This window comes from Coturnix japonica, chromosome 11 (genome assembly GCF_054131305.1).
Source record: "Coturnix japonica strain WE chromosome 11, WE-NBRP24, whole genome shotgun sequence".
NCBI lineage: Eukaryota > Metazoa > Chordata > Aves > Galliformes > Phasianidae > Coturnix > Coturnix japonica.
In genome coordinates, this window is record NC_140673.1 from 27,099,481 (window position 1) to 27,122,197 (window position 22,717).

The 22,717-nt window shown below is 50.7% G+C and overlaps 3 protein-coding genes across 10 annotated transcripts in view; 2 read left to right on the top strand and 1 right to left on the bottom strand.

Moving 5' to 3' along the window:
- LOC107317746 (uncharacterized) lies at nucleotides 1-16,853 on the bottom strand. 3 transcript variants are annotated; one of them, XR_014932922.1, is made up of 4 exons: nucleotides 16,756-16,853; nucleotides 16,461-16,618; nucleotides 15,607-15,727; nucleotides 1-612 (listed from the first exon to the last, which is right to left on the bottom strand). XR_014932922.1 is itself a non-coding variant. In XM_085511906.1 (4 exons), the coding sequence occupies exons 3-4, from the start codon at nucleotides 15,624-15,626 to the stop codon at nucleotides 5,524-5,526; spliced, it is 321 nt and encodes a 106-aa protein (XP_085368032.1). In that variant the 5' UTR covers nucleotides 15,627-15,727; nucleotides 16,461-16,618; nucleotides 16,756-16,853; the 3' UTR covers nucleotides 5,464-5,523. The 3 variants fall into 3 exon arrangements, 1 of the variants encoding a protein (XP_085368032.1); XM_085511906.1 differs by lacking the exon at nucleotides 1-612 and adding an exon at nucleotides 5,464-5,824; XR_014932921.1 differs by lacking the exon at nucleotides 1-612 and adding an exon at nucleotides 13,674-13,911.
- On the top strand, nucleotides 9,659-11,296 carry FOXD3 (forkhead box D3). Its single transcript, XM_015870760.3, has one exon. The coding sequence runs from the start codon at nucleotides 9,666-9,668 to the stop codon at nucleotides 10,854-10,856; it is 1,191 nt and encodes a 396-aa protein (XP_015726246.2). The 5' UTR covers nucleotides 9,659-9,665; the 3' UTR covers nucleotides 10,857-11,296.
- ALG6 (ALG6 alpha-1,3-glucosyltransferase) overlaps nucleotides 16,813-22,717 on the top strand; it is a 19,966-nt gene continuing 14,061 nt past the window's right edge. Inside the window, exons 1-4 of one of the 6 annotated variants that reach the window (XM_085511894.1) lie at nucleotides 16,840-16,926; nucleotides 17,066-17,206; nucleotides 18,209-18,320; nucleotides 21,611-21,695. In XM_085511894.1, the coding sequence (XP_085368020.1) occupies nucleotides 18,239-18,320; nucleotides 21,611-21,695 (167 nt within the window). In that variant the 5' untranslated portion in view covers nucleotides 16,840-16,926; nucleotides 17,066-17,206; nucleotides 18,209-18,238. Of the gene's footprint in view, nucleotides 17,207-18,208; nucleotides 18,321-21,610; nucleotides 21,696-21,815; nucleotides 22,558-22,717 lie in introns of those variants that run through there. The other 5 variants (XM_015870756.3, XM_015870757.2, XM_085511899.1 and 2 more) reach the window with 5 other exon arrangements.

Below are 22,717 nucleotides of genomic sequence, written 5' to 3' on the forward strand. Positions count from 1 at the left end.
TCGAACCGCACCGCATTTATTGACTGAAAATAAACAATTTGTTTCTAATGAGTTTCTCCAACTTTTCATACTGTGAAATATCCTGTGATTGAGTAGATGCTCACAAAGTGCTCTTTATGCTGCTGTGTGTTCACACAATGATAGACAAATATTTCCTCTTATGTGAGTTATTTATATATGAATGACAGAGCCTCTCTGGGTCTTAACGCAGAACAGAGACTGTATTTCCTGATTCCAATTAATGCCTTAATTAAATAAATCTCTTGACGTATTTTAATTCTGCACAAGCAAGTACACAAGTCACCTTAAAATTCTCCTCTTTAAGAGTTACAAAAAGCCGACATGATAGTTCTTGATATCTCTACATCAATTGATATTGACCCTTTGGAGTGACCCAGCACATTCGTTGGCACTGCTAGTGATGGTGCTGTGATGTGGGGACCCTGGAGCACCCAGAAGCAAAGGAAAGTTGGAGATAACCCACTGAGGTCATTCAGTCTCCTTTGATGTGGTCATGTTTGGAGCAGGGATCTTCATTTTCCAAAGTGATGGACTCAGCAGAACCTAATAGGGTTTGACCTTCAGCTCTTGAAGGAAAATGAAGAAGCCCAGCTGTAAATAAGAGCACAGATGGGATCAAACTCCTGGTGAACCCTGGCCTTGCTGAAGTCGACGTCAGCCCTGATGCTCTGCGGGGCTGTGAGTTCACCCATTGCCTGCAGGGTGGGGAAGTGACTCAGTGCCTGGGAGCTGAGATGTGGTACCTTTCACCTGCCCACAGGGGTGAGAAGCACCGTCCTCATGAGTCCAGGAACAAGTCACTTCCTTGCTTCTGTTTAGAGAATGGCATTGGAGCACTTCATCTCTTGCAGCTTGGAGAGCACTCATCACCTCCCTAGGATAAGGCTAATCATAAATGAAGCGTGCACTTGCTAATTTTAAGTAAGAATCCTTTGTAATGGGGCACGTTCAGCACCAACTGCTGTGGCACTAAGGCAGCCATCTCACATTGCTGGGGGGCCACAGGGTGTGCAGAGCCCCCAGCCCCACACCTCACTGTAGAGCAGGGCTGGCAGTTTTCAGAGCCCTGCTGTCAGAGCACAGTGTTGCCTAAGCAAGCATTAAGAGATTATGGTAATCGTAGGTATGCTTATTCCAAATAAAAGGTTTCATTAATCAAGCCATATTGAGATAAACCTGTCAGTGGACAGAGGAAACTAGAAATCAAACGCTGTGAAAGTTCTGACAGATTGTTAAATAGAAACCCTTTAAAACTGGATTTAATTTACTGTGATATTACAGATATTTATGCATCGATAGGCAAGTGCAGATTGAGTTCGGAGGTCAGCTCCGGTGCTTGAAAAATAAACGCGCAGAATGAAACAAAAGGTGACAGTTACCTTTGTCGGAAATTACGGTTTATTAAACCAAATATGGAGCTCTCACCTGATCTGCTTGAAGCAGAGAGCAGCGCGGGGTTGGGCATGATTCAACACAGGAGATTGGCTAACAACTCATTACAGAAAACACACGCTCTGTTTGTAAAGTTGGAGGGATGAACTCCAGAAGAAGTCAGGCTTGGGCAGTGCAGCAGGGAGGCGGGCAGGCAGCAGCCGCACGGGGCAGTGAGTGCTGGGACCTTGGGGCAAATTGCTCACTAATTAAGGTGCAGCTCTCTGTCAGGCAGTGTTAATTTGGCTTCTGTGACTCTTTTATTTGACTCCTCCTCTTGAAATGAGTTAAACCTCTCCCTTCTTGGAACAGCAGGAAAAAAGGTGAGTTTTTCCAGTGGGGCTGGACAAAGCTGTTGGCCAATGGAAGTTCCTTCACTCCCTTCTATGTCACTCCTCCAAGGAATGATCAGTCACTGAGGTGGAGTGGAAAATAAAATGTAGCTCCTCTTTCAGAGTGTTATCTACATGTGTTTCTCTTTCAAGATGATGTCTGCAATGGGATGGGAAAATCTGGAATCAGTTATGGATCAGCTCTGTCAGTGCCAAGGGTTGTGCTGGCTCTACCAAGCACGGGAGAAAGACCTGAATGCAAGCAGTCCTAAGTGAAAGCTATGTTGGTGCTATATGATAGGAATATATTTATCTGCCAGTCTATCTAAATCCATGGCTCCAAAATATATGGTATATTACATTTCACACACACGAGAAATGTGCAACATGCAGGACATGTTGGCTAGAGCTTTATGTCCTTCCCAAAATGACAGCCTGCAAACTGTGGGCAGAGGACCCATGACCGTGCTCATCTCTGTGTTTTGAGATCCGTGACTTGAGAACCATGCATTGGCTCTGCTTGCTGAGAGTGAACATTAATTCAGCATTGGTGGTGACCTAAAATGAATGAATGAGCTCTGAAGAGTGAAGATCTACAGTAGAAGGCAACAGCAGCCCTCTGTGTTGTGTATATTGAGTTTACAAGCAATTAAGACATTTTGGCAAATGCTGAGGTGCAGATTCCCTCCCTCTTGATGGATCGTTCCTGGCTTATTTTCCTTCTCTTCTTCTGGACAGATAAATGTTTCTTGGTCCCACAGATATATTATCTCTCTGTTTGGTCACTTAGAATCCATTTCAGCTGCCTGTTGAACTCCTTCATCATGTAATATTTTAACAAGAGCCCCCTAATAACCTTTATTTACAGACTCTAAATACTGCCTGATGTGCTCGATGCACTGTGTCATCACTTCCTGAGCTGGAATTCCTCTTGGAAACCTTTTGTACCTGGGCAAAAGCAAGAATTCCAACACAGAAGTAACACCAGTGTGGGTTAAGGAATAAGTTGCCAATGTGTGCTCTCATCCAGGCACTGTCTGCAGTCCCTCCAAGATGCTCTGAAATCAGCAGGGTTTTACAGCACTCTTTGGAAGGCATTAAAATACTTTAATAAAATGTTTAATAAAGATTCCTCTAATAAGATGAAGGATCTAAATTGAATTCACTGAAGTACTGTAATGGTCAAGATTTGTGGGGAACAGCAGGGAGCAGTTCTGCTGGAAGTGATCCACGTTGCCCCCTCCAGATAAAAAATGAAAGAGAGAGAGAGAAAGAAACAGATTTTGGCCCCTCCAGGTAGATTTTGGGCAAAGAAATAGCAACATTTTTGGTTTCTAAGATGTTCGAAGAGAGAACAACTGATGCCAATCCACCTCCATTCTGCCCTTAGGAGGTGGAGGAGGAAAACACTGGAGTGGCTCAGACAGGGGCTTGGGACCCTGGTGATTGCTGGCTTGGTCAGGACATGGAGGGGTTTTGCTGTGTTTGTTTTCTTAACCAAAATGAATAAACAGAGTCCCCTAAAATGCATAATGGCACTCTCCAGACAGGGAGCTACCTGGCTTAGCAAGTGAAGAGCTGCTTGGGGAGGTTTTGGAAGAGAGATTATGGACCTGCTTGCATAAATACCTAGCATGGGCTTTAACCTGCGGTTTGGGTAAAATTCAGCGTTGTGCAGAAGGCTCATAAAAGGCCCACGCACCGATTACGTGCCACCGAGGCACCATTTGGTGGTGCAATGCCTGCGGATGGGGCTGCGCGCATTGTGCAGCACTGGGACTCAACGTGTTGGGGAAAAATATTAGCAGAGCAATGTTATTAACAGCAGCGATAACTCACCGCTTGTCTGTCTGTGTTTGTTAAAGGGAATCGAGGGGGTTACACATGAGCCAGAGGAACAGCTTAGGAAAATATCCAGGAAAAATAACAAAGAAATGAAGCTCTGCCCAGCCTGGGACATGGGAGAATGCACAGAAGGGAGCTGCTCCCAGCTGGGTGGTACAATACATCCCAAACAGCTCTGGGTCCCTCAAGTGCTCCTACAGAGGAACATTGCCGAGTTCTGTGTTAGTTTTGTGGTGAGGAAAAGACAGGGCCTTGCTGATGTCAGCTCAAGGACTTCATCACAAACTGCCCTTTCCTTAGACAAATAAAGTTGTCTCCAGTTTAATTACAACTTCCCTCCCAAGGCTTGGGCCTCACCTCTGCCTCCGTGTGCAGAGAAACCCACAAGTTTGGGAGAAGGAGTGAGGCCAGGCACAGCCCCCATCCTGCAGGTGAGGACATGGCCCCCAGTTTGTGAAGAAGGCAGACTTGTAACTAAAAATCTGAAGAATAAATGAATCTTCATTGAATAACTTTCCTTTCCCAAGTCAGATGGCAGCTAACAATGCAGTCATCTTCTGCAGAGTGCAGTGGAGTTCCCCGATTTGCCCAGCAGTTGTTGTGTATTTGAACTCATTCCATGAACTTCCCTCTCTCCTTGCTTGTGGAGCACCAAAACCTCTAAGCTGAACTGAGTTCCACTCTTACTTCTGATGATTTTGTTTTATATTGTGAGCCCCACAAAGCCACATCCTGGGGACACCTGAGCACTGGTCTTGTCAGATCACGGGCGTCAGGACACAGCCAGCAACACCAGGTTCCCTCTGCCAGCACCCACCCACCTAAAGGAAAATGAAAGCTGAATTAATGGCAATTAGTGGTTTTACCTACATGCTGCCTTTGGTTAGTGCTTGGATCCCACCTGTGAGAGAGGAGCAGGCAGATGCTCAACAGGAGACCATGTTGTGAAAGGAAGACTTTATTCCCATATTCAATGGAGTGGGCACATCCATACCATTCCATATCCCTCTGCATCCATCCATACCCCTCCATACCCATCAGTCTCCATCTATGTTCATCCATATCCCTCCATTGCCATCCATCCCCATCCATGTGCATTCATAGCCCTCCATCTCCATACACATCCCTCCATTGCCATCTACCTCCATCCATGCCCACTGATACTCCTCCACACCCATCCATCCTCATCCACATCCATCCATATCCCTCCTCATCCCTCCACACCCCTCCATCCCCATCCATACTATTCCATAAACCTCTGTCACCATCCATACCCCCCCATAACCCTCCAACCCCGTCCACATCCATTCACCCCCATCCACACCCCTCCATACCCCCCCATCACCAACCCACACATCACGCACACAACACAGCTCTGTGCATGACCCCTGTGTAAGTCCTGGGGTGGAAGCTGGGCCCGAGGGACAGAGTCATCTGCAGCCATACAGTGCAGAAAACCTGCACTTGATGAAACCCACATGCAGTGAAACCCACACCCTCATACCAGCACTCACAACACCCGCTGCGAGCAGGCAGTACTGGGGGATAGGCAGCCCCACACAGGCACAACTCCCACGGCTGCGTGGCTCCAGCCTCCCCCAGCTTGGGTTTCCCTAAAGGCGAACTGGGGCTAAATAATGAATCGATCTAAAATTAACCAGAGGAATGGAAATGCTCTAAAAATAAGTGAGCAGCTGCCGTGGTCGCAGCCCCCTGCTCCCGTGGGGCCGGGCTGGAGGAGGGGGTTCAGTCCAGCCCCGATTTATGCGGCTGCGCTGTGCGGGCAGCGAGGGGGCATCTGTGCACCCTGGTATGCGTGGAGCTCCCAAAACTCTGCTGTTGGCTGCTCCCAAACCCGATTTTAATATATATATTTACATACGTACTTATTAATTTATTGATTTTGTTTTACATGGCAGCATCCTGGAGCCGACGGGTCGCCTCTCGGTGCCCCCTTAAGGGCTTCGCAGCCCGAGGATCGCGGCAGCCCCAGCACTGCGGTGCCGCGGGGCAGAACGACCAGCAGCCGGCCCGGCCGTGCCAGCCCCGCACAGCGCTCCCGCACTCCCGCACTCGCTCTGCCGCGCACCTCCTGCTTTTTCCCTCCGTGCTCCACGCAGCGCTCCCGTATTTCTCCCTGCTTGTCTCTTTTATTCTTTTGTACTCGGGCGCGTTGTCCTGGCCGGCAGCTCAATCTGGGGGATTGGGGGTGGGGGGTGGGGGGGGAGCTTTGTAAAACGGGACAGATAAAAACGAGCGACATCATATTGTTTGACAGAATGATCCGAAATGATCAAGTGCCTTCTCCGGAGCTTGGGGGGGGTGGGGGGGGGAGGTAGAGGGGGAGGCGGAATGGTGAATTCCTAAAAAACGAGAGCGGTTCTTCTCCCCGCGCTGCTGCGGCCGCCTACGGAGATGATCCGCCGCCCGCACGGCACCGCACCGCCCCGCATCCACCCGCCCCGTCCTCCGCCCGCAGCCCTCGTGCGTTTATTTGTATGGGGAGAAAGAAATGGGGGGGGGAGGGAGCGGCTCCGGCTCGGGACCCCCCGTTCTCTCGGCGGCGAATGGAGAGCGCAATTTCCGAGAGAAAGGCTCGTTTTGATTAAATCTGACATGCTGCTGCTAACTCCATGCTAATGGGAAATAATTAACATAATAGCCATAATTAAAAGCACGCTAACAATGCCATAAATTTATCACACAATTTTACTAGCTTTCTGCCCCTAACTGCTCTCTCATCGTTAATTAAACGTGTTGCCTTTCGCGGAATGGATGTTTATACATTTCCAATACAAATAAATCCGAAACCGTTTTGGAAACGGAACCGATTTCGTTTTGCACTGAGCAGCTCCGGCTTCAAGGGCGGGTTGGGAAAGAGAGAAAAAAATAAAGAACAAGAAGAAGAAGAAAAAGAAAAGAAAGAAAACCAATAACCAAACACGTAGAAATAGAGGCCTTGGGGGAAAAAAAAATAATAATAATGGAAATAAATGAATAAGGGGGGCATGTATGAGAAATGGCCCCAAAATGAGCATCTTTTTGCGGACAGCCCGTGCTGAGGGCGCAGCCCGGCCCGACCCCTCCGGCCGTGGCGATGTGCGGCTCCCAGCGATGTGATTACGCCGTTTCCCACCCGTTGTGCTTCTTCCCACCCCATACAGTTGGTTTCGGGCTGGTCCCACCCGATGTCTCCCATTCGGGGGACTCCCACCCCGTGTATTTATATGGGGTCCCCTCAAGGCCCCTCTAACAAAGCGGTGCTGCTTTAATCCAGGTCAGGGCAACGATTCCTATAACCCATTAGTGAAAGTCAGAGGCTCCGGGAGATGAAAGCGGACACCTTCGGTTTCTCCTTCCTCTAAAACGATGACAGAGGCAGAAATGCCCCCAGTGCCTCTCCCCGACCCCGCACCCCGAGCTCAGCCTCCGCGTTTATTTTTAACTCTCCTCGCGGCCGACATCTCGCTCGGCCGTATTCAAACCCGTTGGAGCGGTAATTAATTTTTCCCTCTCTATCATAACTTCTCCCATCCTCCTCTCCCCGCCGCTCGCCGCGTCTCTATTTCCTTCCGTATCGATCCGGACGACACCGTTTGTTTTTCTCCCGTTGTTGAATCCATCCGTATGGGCGCCCACTCGTATCTCTGCGGCGGTGTCACTCGTGGGGGGTTCCCACCCCCGCAAACGCCGCTTTAATGATTTCATCCCTCGGCCTTAAACCCTTAAACTCGGCTGTGGGCTCGGAGCCCTTTTTCCCTGCGGATCGTAGTGGGGAAAGTTTCCCGTGAAGCTCTCCCACTTAGAAAAGCTTTTCTCCTTCTGAGCCCGCAGCGCTGTGGGGTTGGAGGCTCCCAAAGTCCTCCGCCGCCTCCCGTAGCCCCGCGGCCCGCACAGCCCTCGGGCCGCCCCGTCGGGGGGAACGGAACGGAGCGAGGATCGGCAACGCGAGGCCCTAATCGAGGGGAAACGCAGCTTCTCGCGCTAAGGGCAGTAATTAATGGGATGAATCAATTAATTTGACTTTTATTGTGTCGAAGAAAAAGAGCAACAAATGAAACAGGGGGCGCCGAGTTGGGCTTTCTCCTCACTTTTACACCGGGGAAAGCGATGCGGGACGGGGTGCGGGGGGAAGGCAGCGGGAGGGTGCGGAGTGCGGCGGGGTGCGGGGAACCGGGGAGGGGCCGGGGGGGGCGGGATGGAGGATCTGATTTGGTTTGGTTTCATCCTGCTCAGGGTTCCTTTTTTTTTTTCCCCCATTCTTTTAAATTATTTTTTTCACTTTTTTTCTTCTTTTTCTTCCTCTCTTTTTTCTTTTCATTTTTTTTCCTCTTCTCCTTTTCTTCTATTTTTTCCTATTTTCCTTCTTTTATTCCTTTTTTTCTTCGTTCTCTTTTTTCTCCTTCTTTCTTTTTCCTCCTTTTTTCTTTTTTTCCATCCTTTTTCTTTCACCATCTTTTATTTTTCTCTTTTTCTTCCTTTCATTTTTTTCATTTTCTTTCTCTTCACAGTCTTCATTTCTTCCATTTTCCCCGTTTTTTTCATTCTCTCCTTTTTCTTTCCTTTTTCATCTTTTCTTTTTTTTTTTTTTTCCTCTTTTTTCCCTTCATTTTTTCCCCTCCTTTATCCCCCGCAGTCTCTCCTCACCCACCCTCTCTCCCCCCGCACCGTTCCATCTCCGCATTCCCTCTCGCACCGCAGCCACCGACCGCGCCGAGCCGGGAGCGCTCAGCACTGCGCAGCACCGCCGGGGCTCAGCGGGCAGAGGGCGGCCGGGCCCCCCAGCCCGGGCCGGGGCTTACCTGAGGCCGCGGCAATGCGCTCCTCGCATTCACCCACACTCCCTCATTTCCTACTTTTTCATATGCTAAGGCTCGCAACGATTAAGTCGTTAACACCTTTGGGGAAAAACAAAATAAAGAAGGGGGGAAGGTGAAGGGGGGGATGAGTGAACAAAAAAGAAGAGGAGGGGAAAAAGAAAGAAAATAGAGGGGAAAAAAAAAAGAAGAAAAAAGAGGAAAAAAATAAGGATAAAAAAATAAGGAGAAAGAAAAGAAAATCAGGCTAAAAGCTTCTTTATTTATCATCCCCCTCTGTTATTTTACGTCTTTTTTATTTCTCCCTGCAACTAATCTCTCCGATTAATCAATGGCCACCTCCGAAGCTCCGCTCCCGTCGCCGCCGCCGTTGGAAAAGCCCGAACAGCCGCGGGAGCGCGCGGAGAAACGCCGTGAGAGCGCGGCCCCGAGGCTGAGAGCGCCCACAGCGCCCACAGCGCCCACAGCGCCCACAGCGCCCACAGCGCCCGCAGCGCCGCTCCGGGTGCGGCGGCCCCGACGGGGCGGACGGGACGAACGATGCGGGGCGGCCGCGGGTCTTTGTTGACGGCGCGGCGGCACTTGGAGTTTTGCGTGACTTCACGGCGGGGAGCCCGACGTCACGCGGCCACGTGACGCCGGCTCCGAGTATATCTTTAACGGGAAAGTAATCTATCAGGCAGTCCGGCCCGACGCGCCGCGCCGCCCCAGCGCCCAGCGAGGCCCCGCGCCGCCCCGCGGCCTCCGCACCCCGCCCCGCCCGGCTGCGGGACCTCCCTCCAACGAGGGGGCGACCGACCGACGACGACGAGACCGGCACCGGCAGCGAACGGCGACGAGGAGATTGCTCAAAAAAAAAAAAACCAAAACCAAAAACCAACCCAAAAAATAACCCAAAAAAGCCCCGAGCAAAGCAGAGCGCACGGCGAGGAGCGGACGGCGGACAGGCGCGGCGGCGGAGGGGCCGCGGGCGCGGAGCGGTGGAGCGGAGGGGCCCCGCGGGCGGCGGGCGGGAGGCAGCGGCGCCGCCCGAGCCCCGATGCCCGGCGGCCGGAGCGGGGCGAGCAGCCGGAGGTGACCGGGGGGGATCCCCGGGAGCGGAGCGGGCGCGGCCCCCCCATGCCCCGCGGGGACGGCGCCGCGGGCGGCAGCGGAGCCGCGCGGGTGTAGCGGCCCCGCGCTGGGGGAGAGGGGCGCGGGGGCGGCCCGCGGAGCGGGGATGACTCTATCGGGCGGCGGCAGCGATATGTCCGGCCAGACCGCGCTGGCGGCCGAGGACGTGGATATCGACGTGGTGGGAGAGGGAGACGACGCGCCGGGCAAGGACGGGGACGGCGAGGCCCGCAGCCCCGCCGCTCTGCCTCGGCTGCCGCTGGACGAGGCGGCGGAGCCCGGCGAGCCGGGAGCGGGAGGCGAGAGCGGCAGCAGCGGCAGCGGCAGCCCGGCACCGGCGGGACCCGAGGGCGGCAGAGGGGGCGGCGGCGGCGGCGGCGGCGAGGAGGGGGCGAGCGGCGGGGGAGCGGCGGCAGCGGCGGCGGCTGCGGGGCAGAGCAAACCGAAGAGCAGCCTGGTGAAGCCGCCCTACTCGTACATCGCGCTCATCACCATGGCCATCCTGCAGAGCCCGCAGAAGAAGCTGACGCTCAGCGGCATCTGCGAGTTCATCAGCAACCGTTTCCCCTACTACCGGGAGAAGTTCCCCGCCTGGCAGAACAGCATCCGCCACAACCTCTCGCTCAACGACTGTTTCGTGAAGATCCCCCGCGAGCCCGGCAACCCGGGCAAGGGCAACTACTGGACGCTGGACCCGCAGTCCGAGGACATGTTCGACAACGGCAGCTTCCTGCGGCGGAGGAAGCGCTTCAAGCGGCACCAGCAGGAGCACCTGCGGGACCAGACGGCGCTCATGATGCAGGGCTTCGGCGCCTACGGGCTGGCCGGGCCCTACGGCCGACCGTACGGGCTGCCCCCCGGCGCCTACCCGCACCCCGCCGCCCTGCAGTACCCCTACATCCCTCCCGTCGGGCCCATGCTGCCGCCCGCGGTGCCGCTGCTGCCGTCGGGCGAGCTGAGCCGCAAAGCCTTCAACGCGCAGCTCGGGCCCAGCCTGCAGCTGCAGCTCAGCAGTCTGGGGGCGGCGGGCTCCATCGTGAAATCCGAGCCCAGCAGCCGCCCCTCGTTCAGCATCGAGAACATCATCGGCGGCCCCGCCGTCAGCTCGGCTCCCAGCGCGCAGACTTTCCTTCGGCCGCCCGTCACGGTGCAGTCGGGCCTGGTGGCCCATCAGCCGCTGGCGTTAGCCAGGACCACCGCGGCCATCGCTCCCATCCTCAGCGTGCCTACCAACATCATCGCGGGGCAGTTCCTGCAGCCCCCCGCCGCCGTGCAGGCCAAGTGGCCGGCGCAGTGACCGGCGGAGCGGTGACCCCCCCCCGGACGGATCTCTGGGAATCGGCCGAGGTCGCTTTCGGGGTTTTTATTTTTCTAACAGAGGCGAAGCGACGGTCGCGTTTAGGAGCCGGGAGGACTTTCGCTTTTTTTGAAGGTTCCGGCGCTCCGAGCGGTTTTATCCGAAATAAGCGAACGAATGGGGGGGGGGGTGGGTGGGGGAAATGTATAAAAATATGAATAATAAGCGGGGGGAATTTTAAATATTAAACGAACGAACAACAACGAAAAAAAAATGAATTTTGGAGGATAAAAAAAACAAAAAAAAAAAGAAAAAAAAGCCAGGAGAAAAACGCTGTGGTTCTATTATAGAAGTCTGTTTATATATGAATGAATATATGTATTCTAAATGTTATCCCTTCGTGATGTACACAACTTTGTAAATAAATTTTTCAAACGCTCCGCCCGTGTTGGTGTGCGCCCCGACCCCGCGGCACTGAACTGCATTGAACTGCATTGAATTGCATTGAATTGCATTGAATTGCATTGAATTGCATTGAACTGCGCTGCGCTGCTCCCCGCTGAACAGCCGCATAAAGCCGCGCAACCTCCGCTGCATCGCGCAGCCGGTCCGGTTCTACCCCCGCTCCTTTCCAGTCGCATCTAAACAAACCCAAACTCCGAACACGAAGATCTGGGGGATCCGATCCGCGCCTCGTTGCTGTCTTCTTACTATTATTATTATCATTATTATTGCTTTTATTTTGATATCTTTTTTTTTCTCCCCTAATTGTAGGGATTTACCGAAGCCCAACGCGCTGCGCCGGACCGTCCCCCTTCCCGTCCCCAATGGAGCGCTGCGGGGCGGCTTTGGCGGCTGTTTCGGAGCGAAATGGCTCCGAGGAAAGCGTGGGGCGATCCGAGAGTGCCCGGTTTCTATAGCGGGACAACGGCATCGCGGAGCGGCGGCGCGGCGCGGAGCTTTCGTTTGCAGCGCGCAGTGCGGAACGGGAACGGCCTTTTTGAGCTCGTTCCGAAGGGGCGGCCGCGGGACGGAAAAACGGCGTTTCCGCGCTGTTTTTGTGGCTGAAATCACGGCTGTTGTTCAGAGCCGGGTTCGGTCAGCGCCGCTTTGGCCGTCGCGAGTTTCGTTTCGGCCGCGTTCGTTTTCCGCCCCGATAAATCCGCGCCGTTCGTTTTGGGACGGGGAGTGCGGGGGGGAGCGGGACGGCAGCTCGAAACAAAAGCGACGTGTGCTCGGTCGTACGTGTGATTTCTGCCCGAGTCGACCTGCTCATCTCCGCTCATCCCCCCGAACACACCGCGCGGCTCCGACACTCGGGAACGCGGCAGCGGCGCTGGGGGAACGGCCCCGGGAACCGGAGCTGAGCGCTGCGGGAACGGAGCTGAGCGCCGCACGAAGCGCACGGAGCTGCGGGAGCCGAGCTGAGCGCTGCGGTTCAGATGCTCACGGAGCTCCGCTCTGCGCGGCCCACGGCTTCGCACCGGCGGCTGCTTTTAGCGCATCCCCCACCCCGGGAAAAATAATCAATAAATAGAGGAAGGAGCCCCGGCCTGTGTTCACGCGTAGGGTACAGAAGGTGCCGAGCCGGGGCTTCACGGCGCCTCTGGGTAACGGGCTCGTTCCACGGCTCAGCCTTTTGTTGCTTAGAAGATGACTCGCTTTTATTTCCACGCGTAGCAGCGGTTCCTCGGGCTCGGCATGTGCCGCTCGGCAGAACCGGCGGTGTCCGCTCCCGGCCCCGCGGCCCTTCATCCCTCCATCCCTCCATCCCTCCATCCCTCCATCCCTCCATCCCTATATCCCTCCATCCGTCTCTCGCCGCCTTTTTCCCACCGGACGGTAACGGCGGAGCGGCTCCGGAGCGGCCGAAGCCGGGAAAGGGGCAGCCCCGGGGCGCGGGGCCCGGCGGGCAGGTGAGGGCTCGGGGGGTGCAGTGCCGCCGCGGGGCTGCAGGGGGCGCGGGGACCCAAACCGGGACCCCCGGGGGGGGCGGCATCGCAGCGGCGGCACCGGGCAGGACGGCGGGGAGGGGGGAAGCCGAGCCCGCATGGGGCGGCGATCCAAGAGCCCCGACACTGACACAGAGCGGCGATTCATTTCTCTTCATTTTTTTTCTTTCTTTCTCCTCTTTCCCCGCTATGCTTCGTTTTCTTCTTTATTTTTTTTCCTTTTTCATTTTTTTTAAATTTATTTTTCTTTTCCTTTCCCCCCTTTCTCTTCTTCTCCCCTTTCTCTTCTTTCCCCCTTTCTTCCCCCCCCCCCCCTTTTCCCCTCTATTTCCTTTTTCTCTTTCTTTTTTTTTCTTTCCTCCATTTTCCCCTTTCTCCTCTTTTTCCCCTTTCCTTCCCCCCCACTCCATTCGTTATTTCTCCCACCTTCTCCTCTTTTATTTTTCCTTCTCTTTCCCCCTTTTTCTTTTTCCCTTCCTTTTTCCCCCGTCCTCTCCTCTTTCCCTTCCCCAAACAGTCCGACGCATATGGTCAAACTTGACGCGGCCGCTGACAGATGCCTATTAGTATAAGACGTGTCATGTTGGTCTCTGGGGTGTATTGAAAGTAACTAGATCCTAAGCACTGGGAAAATGACCGCACTCCGCAGCACGGAGAGTTTACCCAGAGCCCCCCCAGCCCCAACCCCTGCGATTATTTATGGCAAGCGCCGAGGCCCCGTTCGGAGAAGGTGCAATGAGGTTTAGTTCCGATCCCCCGAAGCCCGCATAGCCCGGGAACGGGAGAGGACGGAGCCGTCGGGGCCATTCCCTCGGGGTTCGGCGTAAGGGTGCAAGGCATTAAAAAGTAAATAAATCAACTAAAATCGGGCAAAACCTCTTTTGTGGTTATTTAAACATGTCTCTTTGTTACAGGGGGATATTCCAGAGCGAGGATCTCCCACTCGGGGAAAACTCGCCCTAAGGACGAGGGGTATTTTCCTCCTTCCTTTGGGTCCGCAGCGATGGGACGGTGCGGGGAAGGGGTGCGGGAGATGCGCGCTGGGAGCGCGGAACGAGGGGGGACATCGCGAGTCCCGGGATCAGAGCGAAGCGTTCCCGGCCCTAAACACGAAGCGTTCCGGTGTTCAGATGCAGAGCAGAGCGTGAAAGCGTGAGCGGCAGTGAGCGCTCAGTGCAGCAGGTCGGGATGAACTCAGCGCGTCTCCCGGACTGAGCTGGGAGCAGACTCCGCAGCCAGAAAATGCACCTAACAGCCTGTTTAATAGTGGCGAGGTCCTTAGAAGCGCCATCTCCATGCTAATCTCGCTTTTTTTTTCCCCCCTCTTTTTCTTTTTTTTTTTCCTTTGTTTTCCCTAAATCACAAACGAAAAATAGGTCAGGAAGGCAGAACCTTCCCTTTCTATTGAAAATGTGGTATTTCCGCTATTTTAATAACTAAGACAACTTCGGTAATGAGGGATTCGGTAATGCCGGACTCGATAGGCAGCGAGGCAGGGCTCGATAAGCGAGCCGAGGACGTACGACTTTACTAAGATGGCAAAACAAGAGCGCTCCTGAGCTGGAGGCGGTGTGAGATCCCCGCTTCCCCGGGGCAAAGTGCCAACGGCCCGCAGACCAAAAGCAAACAGGCTTTTAGCCTGACAGCCACATGCCATCGCCGTCCCCTCTCGGGTCTGGGGATCGCGCAGGCATCGGGGAACAATCAAATCTCAGCCTCTCTCTGCCGACTTTGATGAGGTGCTGGCGCTTAGGAGGCAAATAATAATAACATCCGTCTTCCCGCAGGTTGGGCTGCTGTTTGTAAGCATGTTTCCTCCTGCTCTTGCTGGGGAAGCTGGATGGGCGCGGATCGGGCTCCGCGGCGGAGCTGGGAACAAACTCCTCGCAGCCGCGGACCGTCCGTCCGTCCGTCCCTGCGAGCGGCTTTTCTCGTTATTCCCACCGCGTTTCGCCCCGGATTTCTGAGAGAGCCGGCAGGAATTTGCCTTCCCCGCGTTCGGCTTTCCACCACCCGAACGGATGGCACCAAGAGCCCGGCAAACTTGCTGGAGCCTTCCGAGTGCGCCAAGGGTTAAGGACAAGCCGTTTATCTGCTCATTATCGGTTTCTCTTTACTACTGAGAACCGAACCCGAGCCCCGCTCGTATCAATGTGTCCTTAATGCCTTTTCCAGTCATTGATCTGGTCAAAGTCACCGCAGAAATACTAGTGACAGAGACTCAATTCCAGCACAACGTGACCAATGCGAGTATTTAGAAGGCATTCAATAAAAACCTTTTCCCGGAGAGAGAACGATTTCACCTTGCAACAAAGAGCGCTCGGCTAATTGAAATAATGCACTCGGATGTGCGGCCGGAATGGGAGCCGGCGGGGGAGGGGCTGCTCGGAGCGGGGCCGGGGGAGCCCAGGGGGGAGATGGAGGGGGGTGGGGGGGCGAGGAGACACAGCCCGGCACCACGATCCGAACCGCCGTGAGGAGGGAGCTGCAGGGCACAGCGACCGCCGCTCGGACCGGGAAGCATCTGCTCCCTTCCCTGCCTTCTTCTCACATTCTTTGTAATCGATTCGATGTTGGGATTATGTTTATTTTACGGATCTATCAGCCCCCAGACGCCCCTTAGGATCTGATTCATCTCCCGCGCTAGGCTTAATTCAGCGGCTACCAACAGATAGATGTGAAAAAAAAAAACCCGTAATGAATGTAATCTATCGTTTTCACGAGCTTTATGGCTCCAGTCGCAGGGCACGCTGCTGTGTGTACCCGTGTAAGGCCACGAGCTCCCTGTCCCCTCGTACCTGACTGTTCGGGGTGGCATCCAGTTGCTGCGGATGCTGCAGTTGCTGCAGGTGGAAGCAGCGCTGCCACCTCCACGTCAGCTGTGCGACTATGGGAATGTGTGTTACTGCATTGGAGAACCTGCAAGGGGAAAAAGCCATCTCTGGTGGTACTCAGTACTAAATGTATAGATTTTAATCACAAAGATATTTAAACAAGTCTGTATTGTTGGTGCATTTTGGAAAGAACCCACACACACTTAAAAAAAATAGAATTGTATCTTCGTGGCATCTTGTTACTTTAGCATTCATTCTGTGACACGAGATCAGATCCTTCGTGACCACACAAAGTGGTCAGGATGAAAGGTGTAATGAAATGGTTTACATGGGTTGGGTTTGTGCTTTACATGTTGGTTGGCCACTAAGAGGTTGGGTGGTTGGAATTGCTGTAGATTTCTTCAGTCTGTTCTGTTCTATCTCCCCATCCCTACAGGCATTCAAGGCCAGGCTGGATGTGGCTCTGGGCAACCAGCTGGTGCTTGGTGACCCTGCATATAGCAAGGGGTTGGAGCTGGATGAGCACTGTGGGCCTTTGCAACCCAGACCATCCTATGACTCTATTCCATCCTACCTTCTATTTTACCCCATTCTATTCTATTTTACTCCTACTCCATCCCATCCCAGCCCCTTCCAACCTTTCAGCCCTTGGATCCCAGCACAAGGAGAGCACAGCTGCCAACTGCCTGGCAAGGTGTGTCCCTGAGTCCCACAGCACGTGCTCTTACTTACAGAAATCACCCATTTCCTATTCAATTACACACCCTGCCCTCAAAGAGACACAATAAGAGGGAACTGTGAACAACAGGCTGTGCTACCTAATGGTGGTAAGGGATGGATGAGGCTGATGTGGGGCTATTCAGGCTGTGTATGAGCTCTGACAAGGCCCTCAGGAGGATCACGGAGCCCACACAGGCCGCTTCTCAGCTCCTGTCTCCACACACGGCCTCGGTGCTGTGAAGCACAAACCCTCGTTCTGTAAAGAGAAATAATAATAATAATAATAATAACAACAACAACAACAACAACAACAATAATAATAATAATAATAATAATAATAATAATACATATTCACACCCCTCCCTACAAACACCCCCCCCCCCCAACACGCACCGTCCCGCCGCCACAGGCCCAACACCGCGGCCTGAGCTGCGCAGGCGCGAGCTTTATGCGCATGCGCACTGCGCCGCCCCGCGCCGCCTTCAGGCCTGGCGGAGGCCGGAAGTGGTTTCGAACGCGGAAGCGCGCGAGTGGCCGTTGGTCCAGTAAGGCGGGAACGGGGAGGTGCGCGACTCACCACAGGGTCGGCGGGGCGGGATGGGACGGGGGTCAGCGCTGTTGGCCTGTCTGTGTGCTGAGGAGGCCGGCGGTCAGCGCCCGTTGTGCTGCATGCTCCGATGGAGGGGGTTTTCTGTGCCTAAAGGTGCTGTCTAGAGGCCCTCAGGTGCTGTAAAGGGCAGAAGCCGGAGCTGAGGCCGCCTCCTGGGCGCTGAGTTCCGTGGGTTACCGGCGGTTACAGAGCCCTGCTTTGCCACCAATAAAAGCACAGTGTTGGCTTCGTGAGGTATGGGATCATTATTGAGGAGGAAAAGGGGGCAGGGGAGGCTGTTATAAGGAGCATCGTATTGTGTTCAAGGCCAGGTTGGACGGTGCCCTGGGCAACCTGATCTAGTAAAGGTGTATGTTTGGTGGCCCTGCTAGGCAGGGGGGTTGGAACTACATGATCCTTGAGGTCCCTTCCAACCCGGGTAATTCTGTGATTCTGTGATTCTGTGTAGGGAGCATCATGTTATAGGGAGCATCATTCCTGGCCGAGGGTGAAACGGTCACGGTGTCAGCAGCGTTCTGTGTTGAGATCAATGTGCCTGTAACACATTGTAGGTGTCGCAAAGGATGCACAACGACCAGCATTCACTGTTCAGCCTATAGATGGGGATCTGCTACTGTCACGGATCTATATCAGTCAAAGAACTTTATTACCCCTCGGTGCTGGGAGGGGTCCCAGCTTTCCACAAGCGATAGGTATGAATTTAACGTGAGCAAAATTATCAAGGCACATCTCCATTTTCCATAACTCAGCTATGCTGTTTTTACTCCAGAAATTAAGTGACATTAACACCATATATTCACTGCTTTAAGCTGTGTGCGTGTTAACAACATTTAGTCCTTTTTTCCCCTTACTTTATTGATCTAGGAATGCATATACATTTATTTAAAGGCACTTTTCCTCTTTCAGGCACAAATACTTGTTCATGAGCTACTCAAGGCACTTAACAACTTTGTGTTGTCACAGGTGAAACGTGCCTTGTGTGTATAACAAATTGTGCAGAACTTGCTAAGGGGAAGCTCAGTTGTATACATGTAGGTGCAGGATAGATTTAGTCTGATAGCTGAGCTCTTTGAAGCCATTTGAAGTCTTTTACTTTCTTTTTGCTGTTGTTTTTATGTAGTTTCTCAGATTCCTGCCCAGCTTCTAGCTCAGAATGAGGAGGACTTGCCAATAGTGCCATTAAATGGCTAAGGAACAAACTGTAGCAATATTTTTGTGTTTGTTTGTTTTTTCCAGGTACCTTCTGGCTTATTACACAGACCAACTATGGAGAAGTGGAGCTTAATGACAATTACTGTGTTACTGGCACTTACTGTACGCTGGACTGTATCTCTTGGTTCTTATTCAGGTAATTCCTGCTCACGGTCTGTAAAACAACCACTTGAAGGTGAATTATGGAGCTTGTGATAAATTAAACTTGCATCTAAAGTCATAGGTAGGAAGCAGGGTGCTACTGCAAGTATTGTTGTGGCTTAGGGCTTATTTCCCTAAGGCTGGTATGATCCCTTGTACTGCTTTAGTAAAAATAAGCACAGTGATAAATATCCCAGCCAAACGGGTTGGGTGCAGGGAGGGTCACTGATGCTTTGGGAGCAGCAAAAGAATGGCTGGCTGTACGCTCCTGTGCCTCTGTCACTCCTGTGATTGCAGTGTATTACTGCAGTCTAGCCTTATATTTGTTTAATCTTGTCCTTTAAGTTCTAGAACAGATAGAACCTTAACTTATATTTAGATAAATCTGTGCTGGTGATAATGAAGATGGTGTAAAGGTGACATGAAGTGAGCGATTGCCCCGTGTCCCATAGCTATACTTACTTAAGGTTGTTTACAACATGAACTAGAGCTATATTCTTTTAATAGATGAGTATTTCTCCTCCCCATCTCCTAATGCTTGTGAAGAGCTAGCAAGTTTTTTCCAGCCTCTCAGCGGCATTCCAACATTTAGCATACATGTGCACAGAGATTGCTCTCTGTGGGTTTTTAGTTTTAAATGCCTCGTTACGTTCAGTCCCCATCAGCTAAAAGAATCACAAGCTCAGTCAAATTTGACTCTACTTTGCTGTTAAGGCAATTGGGAACGTTGTCCCCCGAGCTGTTCATTAAGATTCTAGTGAGCTTTGAGTTTGTAACTCCTGAGTTTTATTTACATGGAGGGATTTGCTTGAAGATAAGTTGTGTGTGTGTCTTCTTACATAGTTATTTTTCATTTGCTTTCTGAAAATGCCCTCATAAAAGTTCTGCAGGTAACGGTGGCTCTCTTCTGCCCATCCGTGTACAGAGACTCGATCTCTATTTCTGAGTGACAGTGAATGTCAGTTGTGCTGCCCGTATTTACATTACTAACTAGGTTCTTTTAAGTTGAAAAGAATTACAAACCAATCCAGATACTGACAGCCTTAAAATGGCTGAATTGAAAAGCATATTTTTCTCTACTTTTCATGTGTCTGTATGAAAATGTATATTATTTCACACAGAGCAACCATATAAGTGCTTTAGGAATAGGAAAATCCGAATCCAGTCCAATCCAGCAAATTGTCAAAGCACATGTTTAACTTTTAACGTTGTCTGGGGTGAGAAAATTAATCTGAATGTTAGAGCTGTCAAATACATAAGTACTATAGAATTCCTCCCTCCTACCATCCTGCTTTGATTTCCTTCTCTTATAGTAAACCTTGAATTACTGGGACACGAAAGAAGTCGGGCAGGATGATGTCTAAACTGACTTTGTCCCTTTTTACTTTCTGTCACTGAGTGCAGTATCATTGAGGAAGGATTAGAAACACTCATTGTTCTCAGAGGCAGGCTCTGGTCGAAGTGCTGATTCAGCATACTCGGAACGCACGCGTTGCATGGATGACCAGATGGAAGGAGGCTCATTCTGCCCTAATTTACTGGGTAGTGTTGGATTGTGCTATCATTTCCATTCTGCTGCTGCTTGCTATTTAGCATAGTTTGGGATCTCTTGGTAGAATTAGGGTCACACAATGGAGATAAAACATATAACTGCTTCCTGGTTTTGAGGGGTTACTAATTATGATGGCTTAGAATAGCTGCTCTTGTATAATTACTGAGGAAAAATTAAGCTTTGTGTATCTGAGTTTTTCATGCCATTACAAAGTTACAAGCCAGATACTTGTGTTGAAAGGCAGCATCAGACCTTTAACAATTTGCTTTCTGTTATTAATAGAACCGATTAAGACCACTGTAAATTGAAAGCATTTCACTTCATTGTTCTGAAATGAATTTCTTTATACATATATATTATCTTGGAGAAGGGAAATTGTTTGTGTATGTGTGCTACATAGACTCTAAAATCTGGCTAACACATTTTTTCTACTTTAGAAATGCTGTGACAGGTTCTTTATTGCAGTAGATTTTAGCTCCAGAAATGACACTGATAAGGCTCCTATTTGTCAGTGAGCTCACTGATTCAACTAAAAGCTTCCTGCCTGTGTCATATAGTGGAGGTAATCTGTTCTCTCTCCTACTCAGGGGTAAGTTAGTGGAGATCTACTCTTTCTGCTACTCAGAAATAAATAGAAGATATCTGAGCTTGTGTGGATCTCACAAACTTAAATCGTGGGGAAAAGCTATAGATAGTTTCCCTATATTTTAAAGAGTCTTACATTTCTGTCTATTTAGTGTTGATATTTTAATGGAGGTACGATCAGTCCGGTTTCTGTTCTTAGTAAGCAGAGGTTAATAGAAGTAAATAAACTGTGATACAAGATGCTTAACATTCTGCCATGACCAGAGTTAGGCTTATGTTAAGAAATGGTTGGTGAGTGGGCAGCTGAAGTATTTGTACTCATAAAGCTTTTTTCCATAGGAAGAAAGCTCTTGATTTCCTGAGAGATTTATGTGTGTGCGTGTGTGAAAAGTATCCTTTAACATAATTTGCTTTGCAAATTGCTATCTAGCAATCACTCCTCTGAAAAATGTGAGAGAAAATTCCTGTAAACCAAAATGGAACAGTTATTATTTAGAAGTTTTATATGGAAAAAAAATATTCTAAAGCAGTTCTGTGCACTGATCTAATAAGTGGCTTGTGTTAACTATTAAGAATCACAAGGTAAGGAATGTTAGATGTTGTTTTCTTGGTAGCAACACAAACAAGGTGACAGAGGAAAGGGAGAGGAACTGGGGGCTTTTAGCAGGTGCTGCTTCTAAGTGAATTTAGAAATAAGGCTGGTTGTTAATTCCAAAAGCAATGAATGGCACAAGTTACCATGGCGTGGCTGTAACCTTGTCTATGGTTATTTACTGAGGAAGTGTAGCTGGTACAAAATGGGTGTAAGGTGTCTGCTGTGTGTGTTTTCTTATTGCAGAGGAAGTGCCACGTTTCTCATCTGTAGTTGGTAATGATTTTTTTGTCAGCTGAGGAAGCTGTTCTTCATGCTGGGATATCTTGATAAATGCTCCTCACAGATAGATCCAGAAAGCCAAAAAAACACGTGAAGCTTTTTTTGTTAATTGTTAGACTGTGGAACAGATAAGGTCTCTCTTTTCTTCTTGAATGAAATAGAAAAAGGGAGAGTAAAATTAGTATTATAAGAATATGCAAATACAGTTTGCTTTTCTTCCAGATGTGTATAAGCAGAATAAATTCATAAATACTGTTATCTTTTATTTTTTTAGGTGCGGGAAAGCCACCTATGTATGGAGACTATGAAGCTCAGAGACACTGGCAAGAAGTTACTTACAATTTACCCGTCAGGCAGTGGTACGTAGTGCTGTTATGTTATAGTTCAGGTTGTCAAGGGGGTAAATGTTTGTTTTACACCTCACTTAAATATACCTTCATCTGAGATGTTGGATGTATCTTTTTCTATCCTAAAAGCGCTTTTCTAGTGGCATAATATCACCTGGTGCTTAGATTGAAATACTGTTTTCTTCACAAAATAAGCTTGCTAGAATGTGGAAGTTTGCCTTGCTAGGTGTTTGCTTTCTGAATGATATTCTGACTGGTGATATTCACTGCTGTGAAGCTACAACTTTGTTTTGAACTGAACACTACAGAATAGAAGCTTAATTCAACTCTGTTTCTGTAAATATGCAGGGACAATCCTAAAAGCTCTTTGCTGCATGGAATTTTGCACGTGACTCTGGGATTCAGAATGTGGAGCCTATATTATCATTTTATTTTACTCTTTCTGGGACACCTAAACCTCTCGTTATGCCAGAGCTGGGATAATGGAGAGCTGATGTAATAATAGAGTTGGCAGCTTTGATCCTCTCTGCAGGCAGAACTGCATGTACTCAAAGTTGAGAGTTATGGCAGTCGTTATTTCTGGGCGTTCCCAGGGCTCAGATGGGGCTGTGTTGCAGGCTGGGTTTAGCCTATGGGCTGCAACTTGGGCATCTCCGCCTTGTTGTATTAGGTCTTTGTTTGATTTAGAACAGAAGTTTTTCAGATTGGGGCTGCTTTGGAAACAGAAATCTGCAGTGAAGTGGTACTTTGTCTTGGGAGTTTGCAAAAAGACATTTCAGCTGACACGCGAGGGATTGCTCTGTAGAAGCAAGCTGAGCTTTCTTTCCCCTCCTGTATTACAGGAATGCACAGTATCAAGAGACACTGTACTCCGGTACGTTGGGGAAATAAATGTTCAGATTTGGAGCTGAGATTTGAATCACTTCTAGTATTATTTGCTCAGTATTTAGGAAAGCTGTCTGTGCAGCAAGCACACTATGTACATTTATTTAAGTAAGCAGAGCAGTTCTCTTATGAGAACGAAGTCCTATCAG